This window comes from Oryza glaberrima, chromosome 6 (assembly GCF_000147395.1).
Source record: "Oryza glaberrima chromosome 6, OglaRS2, whole genome shotgun sequence".
NCBI classification, from domain to species: domain Eukaryota; kingdom Viridiplantae; phylum Streptophyta; class Magnoliopsida; order Poales; family Poaceae; genus Oryza; species Oryza glaberrima.
In genome coordinates, this window is record NC_068331.1 from 3,162,992 (window position 1) to 3,175,195 (window position 12,204).

A 12,204-nucleotide genomic window follows, 5' to 3' on the forward strand; every position below is an offset into this window, starting at 1 on the left:
ACGTAAGCGTCTAGTTAGTACGAGTGGACCGGGTCAACTCACCATGTCAGCGAAACCAGGCATCTATACTGCAAGAGGACCAACTTTAATCCGATTTTGCAAGTTGGAGGTTTAAAACTTATGGTATTGTGGTTCGGTGATAATTTTGAAACTCGATGACAACAGGAGGGGCCTCAAGTGAACTTTTTCCTACAGAATCGAATGACAAGGGCCGGCCCAATTGGGCGGAGTCCGAGCTAGTGCGGCGCCTCCGCCACCTCCTCCACAAACCCCGAGCCGGCGAGACGAGCACCTGCCGCCGCCTGCCGCCCTCACCCTGCACTAGCAGAGCGCAGATGGGCGTCGCCACATTGCCGCTCGCTGCCTTCGCGACAGGGACGAGTTCGGCTCCGACCTGAGGCCTCGGCATGCGCTGCTTTGCTTGCGCCATGGGTGCTCTTCTACGTGCGCACACGAGGTGTTCGTTGAATTGCTTGCTTGGGAGTCATCGCTTGCTAATTACTCCAATCTGATACCCTTGTTTTTTATGTCCCAGGGCAGCAGGTAACCAAAACACGGCGTTCTCCTAGTCTTCTCCCCCTGTTGATCGCCGGCGCCGTAGCCGTCGACGACGACGCTGGCCGCCCGCCGTGGACGTCGGTGAGCGCGCGGCGTGCAGCAACAGCAGCGCGTGCGACCGCCTCCGGGGGAGGCGAGCATGTGGCCCCCACCCTTGGCCCCCACCTGTCAGCGAATGGAAAGTGCGGCCCCACCTGCCAGCGACTATCTGGACGTGAGCATGACGTCATCGAGCATCTGCGGGCCCACCTGTCGGCGAGCGGGAGAACCCCTTGAAATTGCGGCCGCCTTGGCGCCGCGAGCCCCAAAACCGCAACCGCCTCAACGAACGCCTCCCCCTTCCTCCGCCGCTCTCCCCTCGCCGGAGCGCCGAGAGACCAAGAGCCCCCCCGGCGCCGCCTCCGCCGCTCGCCGGAGCGGAGCCCGGAAGCAATGGAGCGGTTCCAGGACCGGCACCACGTGTGGCTGCGGAGCCGCGAGCACGGCCTGTACCTCCACGCCGACCTCGCCGACGGGAGCAGCGTCTACCTGCACCCGTACCGCGCGACGGCGCGCGCGGCGTGGGCGGTGCACGTGCTCCACCACTTCGACGGCCACATGCTCATGCTCCACAACGCCGCCAACGGGCGGTACCTGGCGGCCTCGACCTCGCCGTGGGCGGCGACCGCGGCGCGGTTCGGCCTCGGCGGTGGCAACCGCGTCACCCTGCGCGACCTAGACCGGCTGCCGATGTTCGCCGCCGGCTGGTTTCCCATCGTGTCGGCATCCGGGGACGTCCTGCTGGGTCACGCTAGCGACCGATTCCTCCGAGCTATCGACAGAGGGGATGGCAATGGCGTCACCGTCGAGGTGTCCGACAGCCGCAGACCGAACACGCCCTGGGTGGTGGAGGCCATCCCCCCGATAGATTCCATACCTCGCCTTCCACATCTTGTGGTGAGCGCGTCATGCCCTGTTTTTTCGATCCTTTCTTAACTGATTGCATGAGTTGGGTTCTTTGGGGATCAATTGCTGATGCTTTCTTGAACCAGAGCTTGCAGATTGTGGCAAGTTGAGTTAGTTTTGCTCTTCTGGGCGCTATTCTTTGGTTCTGATGTTGCGTTGTTTCTGCCTCTGTTGCTAATCGTGCGTCCTGAGTTGTTCATGGGAAAGTAATTCTTAGTATCATTAGTAGCATTTGGGGTTCAAGGTGTCAATTCTATTTCTGTATGATACATTCGTAGTGGGGAGCAGTTCTTGGTTCCATCAGGTTGCCATCTTGGTTCTTCAGTTCTTGCTTGTCCGCATTTGCTTCCTTCCAGGGTGCAGTTCTTGGGTCACAAATTCCATTTTCGGTTCCGTTTACTTAAATTTTCTGTCCGCTCTATGGATTTTCCTTTTCCAAGATTATTTCAGTACGGTTCTTGAAAATGGCAACACCACCTGATCACCATTGCCGTTCTTTCTTAATATGTTCTTGGTCCTCGGTCACACTGTGTGTGATGAATTCTTGCAAATTGTAATGAATTCCTTTGTGCCATCTTCTTTGCTGCAGGGTATAGGACACATTGCACGGGCTATCCGGTTCGTGCGAGCAGAGCGGGCATCTACTGATGGGACTTTTCCCCATGTCGCCTGGGCTTGTTTCGAGTTCACCGGGAGGTCATTGTTCAATCTGAGGATCGAGCTGGCGCGCAGGTTGAACTTTGCAGTGGTCTCCGATGTCATTATGTGTGTTCGAGCGGGCTTGTTTGGACGGCTGACTCCTCTGATCACCGATCTGCCTCCCAACAATGTGACCATGGAGATCATCGTTGTCACGGCTGGGACGATTGGTGAGATTTCGTTTTTATGTACCTGTGTATTACTAGTTATCGCCTTCTCTTTTTATGACAGTTCTATAGATTACATGCTCGGTATTCCATAGTCTTGGTTAGTCATACTGTTGCTACATTTTCCCTGACAACTTTTGTAGTGACATCATCTAGTTAAGGAGAAATTACTGACTACTGTTACTGCTTTTAATAAAGTTCTATCACTTGTCATCAAGGAAACTGTGCACATGTATAGTAAGGAGAAACTTATCTGAATGTTCTTGTAGATAAGGAAAGAAAGAAGTTGAGTGAAAAATAAGTAGTTATTAAGAGTTTGTCTTGTGGATTTTCAGTCTGTGTACAGATGCTAAATATGGACTGAAACTAGTCATGTGATCAGGAACAGCCATTTTTTAGTTGCATGCATAGTACATACTCATGCTCAATCTTGACATGGATAAGACTGGTTTTATGCATCCTCAGTTTGGATAACTCGGTTGCTTTTTTTTTTCTTTATTTTGCCCTGGTATTAGTGTTGAGGGGTTTAATCCCAGATCATCTCAGTCAGCTCTTGTCATTATGAGAAATGGGGCCTTCGATTTAAGACATTTTACATGCCTTGCGCCTACTCTAACTGTAAAAGAGTTCACTTGTACATTAGTACCATATCAAGATACAATGCAAACACTGTTTCCATTAAATCATGATTCCGGTTTCTGCTCACTATGCTGGTTTCTATGAGTTTTTCATTTTCTTCTTAAACAAAAGGGTGACCCAGATGTTTACATCATGTCTGAATTGAGCGGCTTGCGAGTTACAATATCTGTGCCTAACTGCCTTATTATTTTGTCTGGTCCTTTTGCAAATTCAGATGCCAATGAGTTGAGATTCCCCAATGTTGGTGCAGTCTAGAGGAAGACAGAAGTGCAGGAGCAGAACATCTGACAGTCACTCCCCCATTCATCTTCTCAGAATTTTTTGCTGGCTCAGACCGAATGACAGGAGAAATCAATGGAATAGGCTTCAGAAAGGAAACCACCATCTGTTCTGTTTCCCGGTTGTTAGCTATGGGATGCTCTGATGTCTTGAATGCCTGAACATCGCGTTCTGACATTTGCTGTAGTTTCCATTGTCATCTGTATGATATGACTGATGATCCATACATTTGCAGATGTGAAATGTTGTGCTCAAGTCCGAATACACATGAAACTGTTTCATATATAATACTACATTTTTTGACATTTTTTGCTGTGATTCCTGTGTTTTCATTGTGTTTGATTTCCCTTAAGTCTACACCAAAAGGCAGTACACATCTTATCCAGATAAACAGTTGGTGGTTGGTTATAAAGATTTGCTGCAATGTTTCAGACTTTGGCAAATTATTTTAATTCCATTCACTTATATGCATTGTACATAAGAGTAAATATAAGATCAAAGCTAACCAAAATCAGTTCAGTACTTAAAGTCTTAAACTGCATGCGGCTGATCTGGAGTTTGTGTTCTGTTGCTGCCGATGCCTTTCCTCACCGGCGATGGCGGATGCGCGCGCCGCCGCCGCCGCCATCGCCGCCCGTCACGGCGTTGGACAAAACCCGAGCCGCCGTTAGGCGTCGCACGTCGCAGAGCGCATGCGGCCGCTGCTGCCGCTGTTGGGGCCTCCACCGCTTCTCGCTGCCGCGGCGCGGCGGCGACAGGATGAGCTCTGTTCTTACTCGCACACGAGGTGTTCGTTGAAATGCTTCGGAGTCGGTTCGCTTGCTAATCAGGTTGCTTCTTGATGTCACAGGGAAAGTAAAGCACACATATCGAGCATGGCATTCACGGGCGCGGTGGTCGTGGACGACGACGCCGGCCGCCGTGGTGAGCGCGTGCGTGGCGTGTGGTGCAGGTACAGCAGCTAGCTCTCGTTGCTTCCGGCGAAACGGGCATGACGTCGTCCAGCATGTGGGACCAGCGGGCCCACCTGTCAGAGGAGCCGGAACTGCGGCCCCACCTGTCAGCGAAGGGGGGACAACTCCTTTAAATTGCGGCCGCCTTGGCGCTGACGCTGAGCGCCCCGAGCCGTAACAAACTCCTCTCCTCTCGCCGGAGAGCGCAAGAAACCAAGCGGCGCCCCGCTCGCCGACCGGAGAGGCAAGACACCAAGAGCCCCTCCGCCGCCGCCGCTGCCTCTGCTGCGCGCTCGCCGGAGGGAGGCAATGGAGCAGTTCCACGACGGGCACCACGTGTGGCTGCGGAGCCGCGGCCAGGGCACGTACCTCCGCGCCGACGACGACGGGAGAGGCGTCTCCATGGGCCAGGACCGCGCGTCCGTGCACGCGGCGTGGACGGTGCACACGCACCACCTCGACGCCGGCGACGTCGACATCCTCATGCTCCACAGCGCCGCGAACGGGCGGTACCTCGCGACGGGGCTCGGGTGGACGCGGCGGCGCCTCCTCAGCGGCAACCGCGCCAGCATCGTCCTCCGCGATCTCGACCAGGAGGTGTTCCCCCCCGCCTGCTGGTTCGCTGTCAGGTCCGGGTGGGGGGACGACGTCCTGCTGCGTCACTGCAGCTGGCGCTTCCTCCGAGCTGACGACAGGAAATGGAATTGGAATCGGAATAGCACCGGCGTCATCGCCGACATGATCGACGGCCGCCGCCTAGCGAGGTGGCAGTGGGTGGTGGAGGCCATCCCCCCGAGGAACTCCATACTTAGGCCTCCGAATCCTTCGGTGAGCACGTCATGCCCCTGTTTCCTTTCCTGATTCTTGCATAATCGATTGCGTTACTGGGTTCTTCGGGGCTAGGCTAATTCTTGATCTTTTCTTGTGATTGCTGCAATTTGCGTTACTGGGTTCTTGATCTTTTCTTGTGATTGCTGCGAAATTCTGTTAGTTCCGCCTCTATTGCTAATTTTCTAATCTCGTGTTCCCGGGAAAGTAAATCTTACTAGCATTTTAGCTCAAGGTGTCCATTCTCTATGTTGCATTCGTTGGTAGGAGCAGTTCTTAGTTTCATCTGTCAGGTTGCCACCTATGTTCTTCGGTTCTTGAAAATGGCGACATCCCCACTGCTGTTCTTTCTTACTAAGTTCTTGGTCCTCAGTTACTTCGTGTTTGTAACGATCTTCTTTGCTGCAGCCCTCATTCGGTTTCTTTGCGCGTCGCATCTTTTTCCGGCGATTAACACATAATGATTTACAATGGGTTTGGATCTGGTTCACTGGGAGGTCTGCGCTCCATCTATGGAACCAGCTGTCGAGACGCATGGGCTTCGAACCAGACCCCAACTCCACTATGTGTGTTAGAGCAGGAACCTTCGGACGGCTGACTCCTCTGGTGACCGATCTGCCTCGCAACAATGCGACAATGGTGATATTCGTTCTCCCACCTGAGTCATTAGGTGAGATATGTACCTGTGCAAGACTTGCTGTCGCCTTCTTGTTTTATGGCTAATGTTCTATAGATTACATGCTCATGGTATTCATTTAGTCTTGAATCTCTCGTGCACATTGCAGTGCTCTAGATCAGTCATACTGTTGCTGCATGTTTCATGAAAAATTCTGTACTGATTTCTTTCTAATGAAATGCTATCAATAAAGTCCAATCCACTTGTCCTCAGGGAAAATTCCTGTAGATAAGAAAATGGACTCAAGTGAGAATAAGTAGGTATTCAGAGTTTGGCATGTGGATTTTCAATCTGTGTACAGATGCTAAAATATGGCCTGAAATTAATTTTATGGCTGGGAAGGTAGTAGTGTTGAGGGGTTTAAGCCCATACCATCCCAAATCCCAATGAGATCTTTTCAGTCTAAGAAAATAGTAGTTGTTTTTTTATTTACGGTAATCTTGCATGTGTTGTGCATACTCTCACTGTAAAAAAGACAATAAGTTAATCTTGCATGTGTTTTGTATCATACAAATATACAATAGCCAACACTGTTGCCGTTAAATCGTTACACCAGCTTCTGCTCATTATGCTGGTTTCTAGATGAGTTATCCGTTTTATTTTGCTGTTCATTTTCTTGTTTCACAAAAAGGTGACCTCAGATGTTTTTAGATGGTTTCTGAATATTGAATGGTTTGTGAGCTGTAGTATCTGTAATTAACTTGTCTCATCGTTTTGTTTGTCCCTTTGCAAATTCAGATGGTTTGGGATTGACGTGCCCCAATGTTCATGCCGCCTAGAGGAAGACAGAAGAACTACAGGAGCAGAACCCCTGACAGTCACTTGTTCATTCGTCTCTTCAGAAAATTACGCTGCTTCAGATCGAATGACAGAGAACTGGATGTGTTCTCTCTCTCTTTGGTATCAACTCTTCTGTTTCCCGGTCATTAGATATTACTGGCCATTATGCTCTGAAGTTCACGAACTGCATTAAGCAACTAAGGAGAATGTGTACCTGGCAATTGTGTGTTCTGACATTTGCTGTAGTTTCTCCATCGTTATCTGTGATTCTGTATGACACGAGTGATGATCATCCATACATTTGCAGAAGTGAAATGTTATGCTCAAGTCTGAAATATATATCAGGCAACTCTGCAAAAGATGATCCTGTATTTTTCATGCAGAAGGGTTGCTTTCTGTTTTTCCTTTTGTCTGTTGCAATGCATCCATCCACTTACTGAAATTTTTATCTGTTAATGATATCGGATTTGCACCTTGTTTGGTAGAAAATTGAGCCCTCCCAAACTTGAGTTATAGAGTCATCTGGGTGCAGGTTCCAAATTAACTAGAAGATACCCCGCGCATTGCTGTGGGATATTATGTGAAAACAAATAGTATGATCGAAGGGAATATATTAAAATAAAGCCAATCTACCAAAGGAATTCTACAGTAATTCTACAGTTTGATTGGAATATAATATGTCTGCCATATAAGTTCAAATGACATTTATGTTGTTCAGAGAGTATATAATATGTCTACACTCTACCTACTGCCGTCCCTGCCATCACTGCCCACAGCTTCCTCGCCGAGTCATCCACCTTATGGCATCGTCGCCTTGGTCACCCCAGTCCAGCCGCAGTCCAAACTCTTCATAAATTAGCTACTCTTTCTTGTACTAGGTCTAATAATAAGCTTTGTCATGCGTGTCAGTTAGGAAAACACACGCGTCTTTCTTTTTCTAGGTCTTCGTCTAGTACTTCTTCCCCTTTTGAGCTCATTCATTGCGATGTATGGACCTCTCCAGTTTTGAGTTTGTCTGGTTTTAAATACTATCTAGTGGTGCTTGATGATTTCACTCACTTTTGTTGGACTTTTCCTCTTCGTCATAAGTCCGATGTTCACCAGCATCTCGTCGAGTTTGTTGCCTATGTCAAGACCCAGTTCAGCCTACCCATTAAGTGCTTTCAGGCCGATAACGGTACCGAATTTGTTAATCATGCCACCTCTTCCTTTTTTGCTAGCCGCGGTATCGTTCTTCGCTTGTCCTGTCCATACACTTCTCCCCAAAATGGCAAAGCCGAGCGTGTTCTTCGCACAATCAACAACTCCATCCGCACCCTACTTATACAAGCTTCCATGCCTCCTTCCTATTGGGCCGAGGCTCTAGCTACTGCCACATACCTACTCAACCGGAGACCTTCCACCTCTGTTCGCAATTATATCCCATACCAGCTCTTGCATAACAAGCTTCCTGACTATTCCAACCTTCAAGTCTTTGGTTGCCTTTGTTATCCCAATCTTAGTGCCACGACACCTCACAAGCTCTCCCCTCGTTCAGCACCTTGTGTCTTTCTTGGCTACCCGGCTTCTCACAAGGGTTTTCGATGCTTGGACATCTCTACTCATCGTCTCTATATTTCCCGCCATGTGGTTTTTGATGAGAAGACGTTTCCCTTTGCGGCTATTCCCCAGGATGCCTCGTCTTTTGATTTTCTTTTACAGGGTTTCTCCACCGCGGTAGCTCCCTCCTCTGAGGTTTAGCGTCCGCGATTTTCCTCAGTGACTCCCTCCCTTGAGGTTGAGCGACCGATTCCCGACGATGACACCTCAGGCACCGAACTTTTCCAGCTTCTGCCTGGACTTCGGTCTTCTGCTGCCAGCCGTCCTCTTGTCGGCTTGCCTGTAGACGCTCGACTTCCGGGCGGGTGTGCTAATGGTGCCGCTAATGGCTCTTCTTCAAGCAATCTTTCTCCGGTTATGGATCCTCCTGCTGCTTCTGTCGTTCGACCAGCTCCATCTGAGGGACCAACTACATCGATGATTTCTCCTTATCGGCACACCTTCGTGCGCCGATCACAGCCGGCACCTGCAACTATTCATGGCCCAATTCGCTCCTCTCGAGCGTTCCGCAGTGCTACAGATCAACAGCAGCAGACAGGTCACACCATGGTGACTCGTTCTCAGACCGGCCATCTCCGACCTATCCAGCGTTTCACTTATACAGCCACTCATGATGCTGTTTCGCCGGTTCCTTCCAACTATCGCAGTGCCCTGGCCGATCCAAATTGGCGTGCGGCTATGGCTGACGAGTACAAGGCTCTTGTTGATAATAACACCTAGCGATTGGTACCTCGTCCTCCTGGTGCCAATGTGGTTACAGGAAAATGGATTTTCAAACATAAGTTTCATTCCGATGGAACTCTTGCTCGTCACAAGGCACGGTGGGTTGTTTGCGGCTATTCTCAATAGCATGGGATTGACTATGATGAGACTTTCAGTCCGGTTGTTAAGCCTGCTACTATTCGTGTTGTTCTCAGTATTGCAGCATCTCGTTCTTGGCCTATACATCAACTGGATGTCAAGAATGCTTTTCTCCATGGCAACCTCGAGGAGACTGTGTATTGTCAACAACCATCTGAATTTGTAGATCCCTCTGCACCTAATGCTGTTTGTTTGCTCCAGAAGTCGCTATATGGATTGAAGCAGGCTCCTCGTGCATGGTACCAGCGGTTTGCGACATATATTCGTCAGTTGGGTTTCACATCCTCGGCTTCTGACACTTCTCTCTTTGTTTACAAAGATGGAGACAATATCGCATATTTGCTGCTGTATGTTGATGACATCATTCTCACAGCTTCGTCCGCTACTCTACTTCATCATATTACTACTCATCTTCACTCGGAATTTGCCATGACAGATCTTGGTGACTTACATTTTTTCCTGGGTATTTCTGTCACACGATCTTCTGATGGTTTATTCCTTTCTCAGCGACAGTATGCAGTTGATTTATTGAAGCGAGCTAGTATGTCTGAATGTCATTCTACTGCGACACCAATTGATGCTCGGTCTAAATTGTCTGCTACAGATGGTGCTCCTGTTTCTGATCCTACAGAATATAGGAGTCTTGCTGGTGCTCTTCAGTATCTTACTCTGACTCGCCCTGAGCTCGCTTATGCTGTTCAACAGGTGTGTCTATTCATGCACGATCCTCGTGAGCCTCATCTTGCTCTTATCAAAAGGATTTTGCGTTATATTAAGGGCACACTTCACATTGGTCTTCACCTTGGAACTACACCAATTGACTCTCTGACAGCTTGCTCTGATGCTGATTGGGCTGGATGTCCTGATTCTCGTCGCTCCACATTAGGATATTGTGTTTTCCTCGGCGACAACTTGGTCTCATGGTCATATAAGCGTCAAACTACAGTTTCTCGTTCTAGTGCTGAGGCTGAATACCGAGCTGTAGCACATGCCATTGCTGAGTGTTGTTGGTTACGACAACTTCTTTCCGAACTTCATATTTCGCTTACTTCGGCTACCGTTGTTTATTGCGACAATGTTAGTGCTGTCTACATGACTGCAAATCCGGTTCATCATCGCCGAACAAAGCATATTGAAATTGATATTCATTTCGTCCGAGAAAAGGGTTGCTTTGGGACAGGTTCGTGTTTTACACGTTCCTTCCTCTCATCAGTTTGCTGATATTATGACCAAAGGCTTACCAGTTCAGTTATTCACTAAGTTTCGGTCCAGTCTTTGCGCCCGTGATAATCCCGCTTCGACTGCGGGCGGGTATTAGAATTAGATTAGATTTGTATAGTCTAAGTATCTCTCGTATATGTATATATCTCTTATTTAAGAGTTTGTTGTAATCTCTATTGTATTTGGCTATATAAATATAATCGCCCCCTCCCCCCCACGTTGGGTTGTGTGGCGTCTCATAATTTTCTACATATACAATACAGCCTGTAGGAAAGAAAAAAAAATTGTATGGTTTGTTTATCAGAGATTAAAGAAAAATGCTTCTTGCTAATCTGGTACAGGAAGTGCATAGGCAAGTGAACTGATAATTAGGTTTCAAAAAAAGTGAACTGATAATTACTTGAAGGTGTGCCAATCCATACCGTGAGCAAGCTTGATGATACCAGATAGTGATGTTCCCTTTGATTTGCTGTAAACATTAAGAAAACATATATTGACTCTATTTATAAGATGAAACCAAGTTTTTATATCAGTTAGCTCATGCAAGACGAAGGCCTTAGTCTGAAGGGACTGAATTTGAATCATGTCTTCCATCCAATGGTCTGGTGCTGGACTGAAACGATTCAAGTTCTAGCTGAATAAACAACAGTGCACATATATAGTAGATTGGGGTAATGAAAAACGGATTCGATCCCCCCAAAAAAAGTTAACCATCAAAGATGGATAAGGTAGTTTTTACAAAATCTCTATATATCTGAATATATAATAAAATAATGATGGTCAGCTTGATAAATTGCAATTTCATACATACATATATCGATGGAACCCAAAGTACTGAATTACCAGATCGTTTGCTCCGCAAAAGGAGATGGAACCCCAAAGTACTGAATTGCTTGATCGATTGATCCAGAACGGGACAATATATATGCCTTTCCGCGTGATGCTTCTTCCACCTGCTGTAAATTTGGGCATCATAATCATAATTTGCACACAAACCAACAAATAAAATGTCAAGTAAATTTCCACAGGCACATTACATTCCGAACCAAACAAACAACAGAAACAGCAAGAGAAAATTCTGATAAAACGAAGGAGCGTAAAGTAGATACACAAATAAGAAACGGTATGCGAGGAAATGAGGATGAGAGGAATAAAAATGCCACCTGCCAGGTCGCCAATGAAACGGAAGAGTGATGATGATGCAGGTATATGCCCATGGAAGATGTAATCACATATGTAGGAGAGGATATGAAGCAATCCATTTTAATGGCAAACGTTATCATCTATCGAATGAGGAGGCGAGTATACCGGGAAGCAACGGGATAGGAAGATGGGAGATGGCAGGAGAGGAAGTGGCGCCATAACATTGGTGGACGTCGATAGTTTCCTGAGAGGTGGGGCCGACCCAATGTAGAGGAAGCGGAGTGGTGGGGGGAGGAAAGGGCGCTGCATGGGGGGTGGGAGGTGGGGAGGGCGGCGATTCCCCTGCCCGGTGGCGCGAGAGGAACGTGGGGAAGAGAGGGGAGATGCGGGAGAGGAGAGGAGTCGGAGCGATGCGGTGGGGCCATTCGCACGGCTGAGAAGTCGTTGATGCGGGAGCGGGAGCGCTCGCGCGGAGGAGCGATGCGGTGGGGCCGGAGAAGCGAGATTAGATCGAACGGTTAGGAAAAGAATGATGACGTGGAGGCACCAGAATGCAGAGAATTCAGTAGTAGGGATGATTTGTATAAGTATATAGGATTACTAATTACCGCTGCAGTGTATTTCAGACTTGGGAGCTGCAGTATTTGTGCTTCCCTTCCTGTCCCCGGTTTTCAGATAGGAGTATGAATTTACTGTTCTGATCAGTTTTCGCAGTCTTCAATGCGATCATAGAGGATCACAACATGAAACATTTTCTGTATCCCAATCAGAAGTGAAATGTTATTCTCAAATCTGAATACATCAGGCAACTCTTTCAGATATACTGCCTCCGTTTTTTAATAGATGACGTCGTTAA

The 12,204-nt window shown here is 48.1% G+C and overlaps 2 protein-coding genes across 2 annotated transcripts; both read left to right on the forward strand.

Annotated features, from left to right (window-relative positions):
* Positions 1-346: 346 nt before the first annotated feature.
* LOC127777856 (uncharacterized) lies at positions 347-3,549 on the forward strand. Its single transcript, XM_052304475.1, has 4 exons — positions 347-457; positions 536-1,494; positions 2,093-2,372; positions 3,223-3,549. Exons 2-4 carry the CDS (start codon positions 991-993, stop codon positions 3,261-3,263), a joined length of 825 nt encoding a protein of 274 aa, XP_052160435.1. The 5' UTR covers positions 347-457; positions 536-990; the 3' UTR covers positions 3,264-3,549.
* Positions 3,550-4,549: 1,000 nt separating this feature from the next.
* Positions 4,550-6,713, forward strand: LOC127777559 (uncharacterized). Its single transcript, XM_052304166.1, has 3 exons — positions 4,550-5,068; positions 5,477-5,738; positions 6,483-6,713. Exons 1-3 carry the CDS (start codon positions 4,550-4,552, stop codon positions 6,521-6,523), a joined length of 822 nt encoding a protein of 273 aa, XP_052160126.1. The 3' UTR covers positions 6,524-6,713.
* Positions 6,714-12,204: the final 5,491 nt, after the last annotated feature.

Coding starts and splice junctions, on each gene's coding strand:
- LOC127777559 (XM_052304166.1), top strand. CDS start 4,550: ATGGAGCAGTTCCACGACGGGCACCACGTGTGGCTGCGGAGCCGCGGC. Junction 5,069..5,476: donor TTAGGCCTCCGAATCCTTCG/GTGAGCACGTCA, acceptor TCTTTGCTGCAG/CCCTCATTCGGTTTCTTTGC. Junction 5,739..6,482: donor TCTCCCACCTGAGTCATTAG/GTGAGATATGTA, acceptor TTGCAAATTCAG/ATGGTTTGGGATTGACGTGC.
- LOC127777856 (XM_052304475.1), top strand. CDS start 991: ATGGAGCGGTTCCAGGACCGGCACCACGTGTGGCTGCGGAGCCGCGAG. Junction 1,495..2,092: donor CTCGCCTTCCACATCTTGTG/GTGAGCGCGTCA, acceptor TCTTTGCTGCAG/GGTATAGGACACATTGCACG. Junction 2,373..3,222: donor TGTCACGGCTGGGACGATTG/GTGAGATTTCGT, acceptor TTGCAAATTCAG/ATGCCAATGAGTTGAGATTC.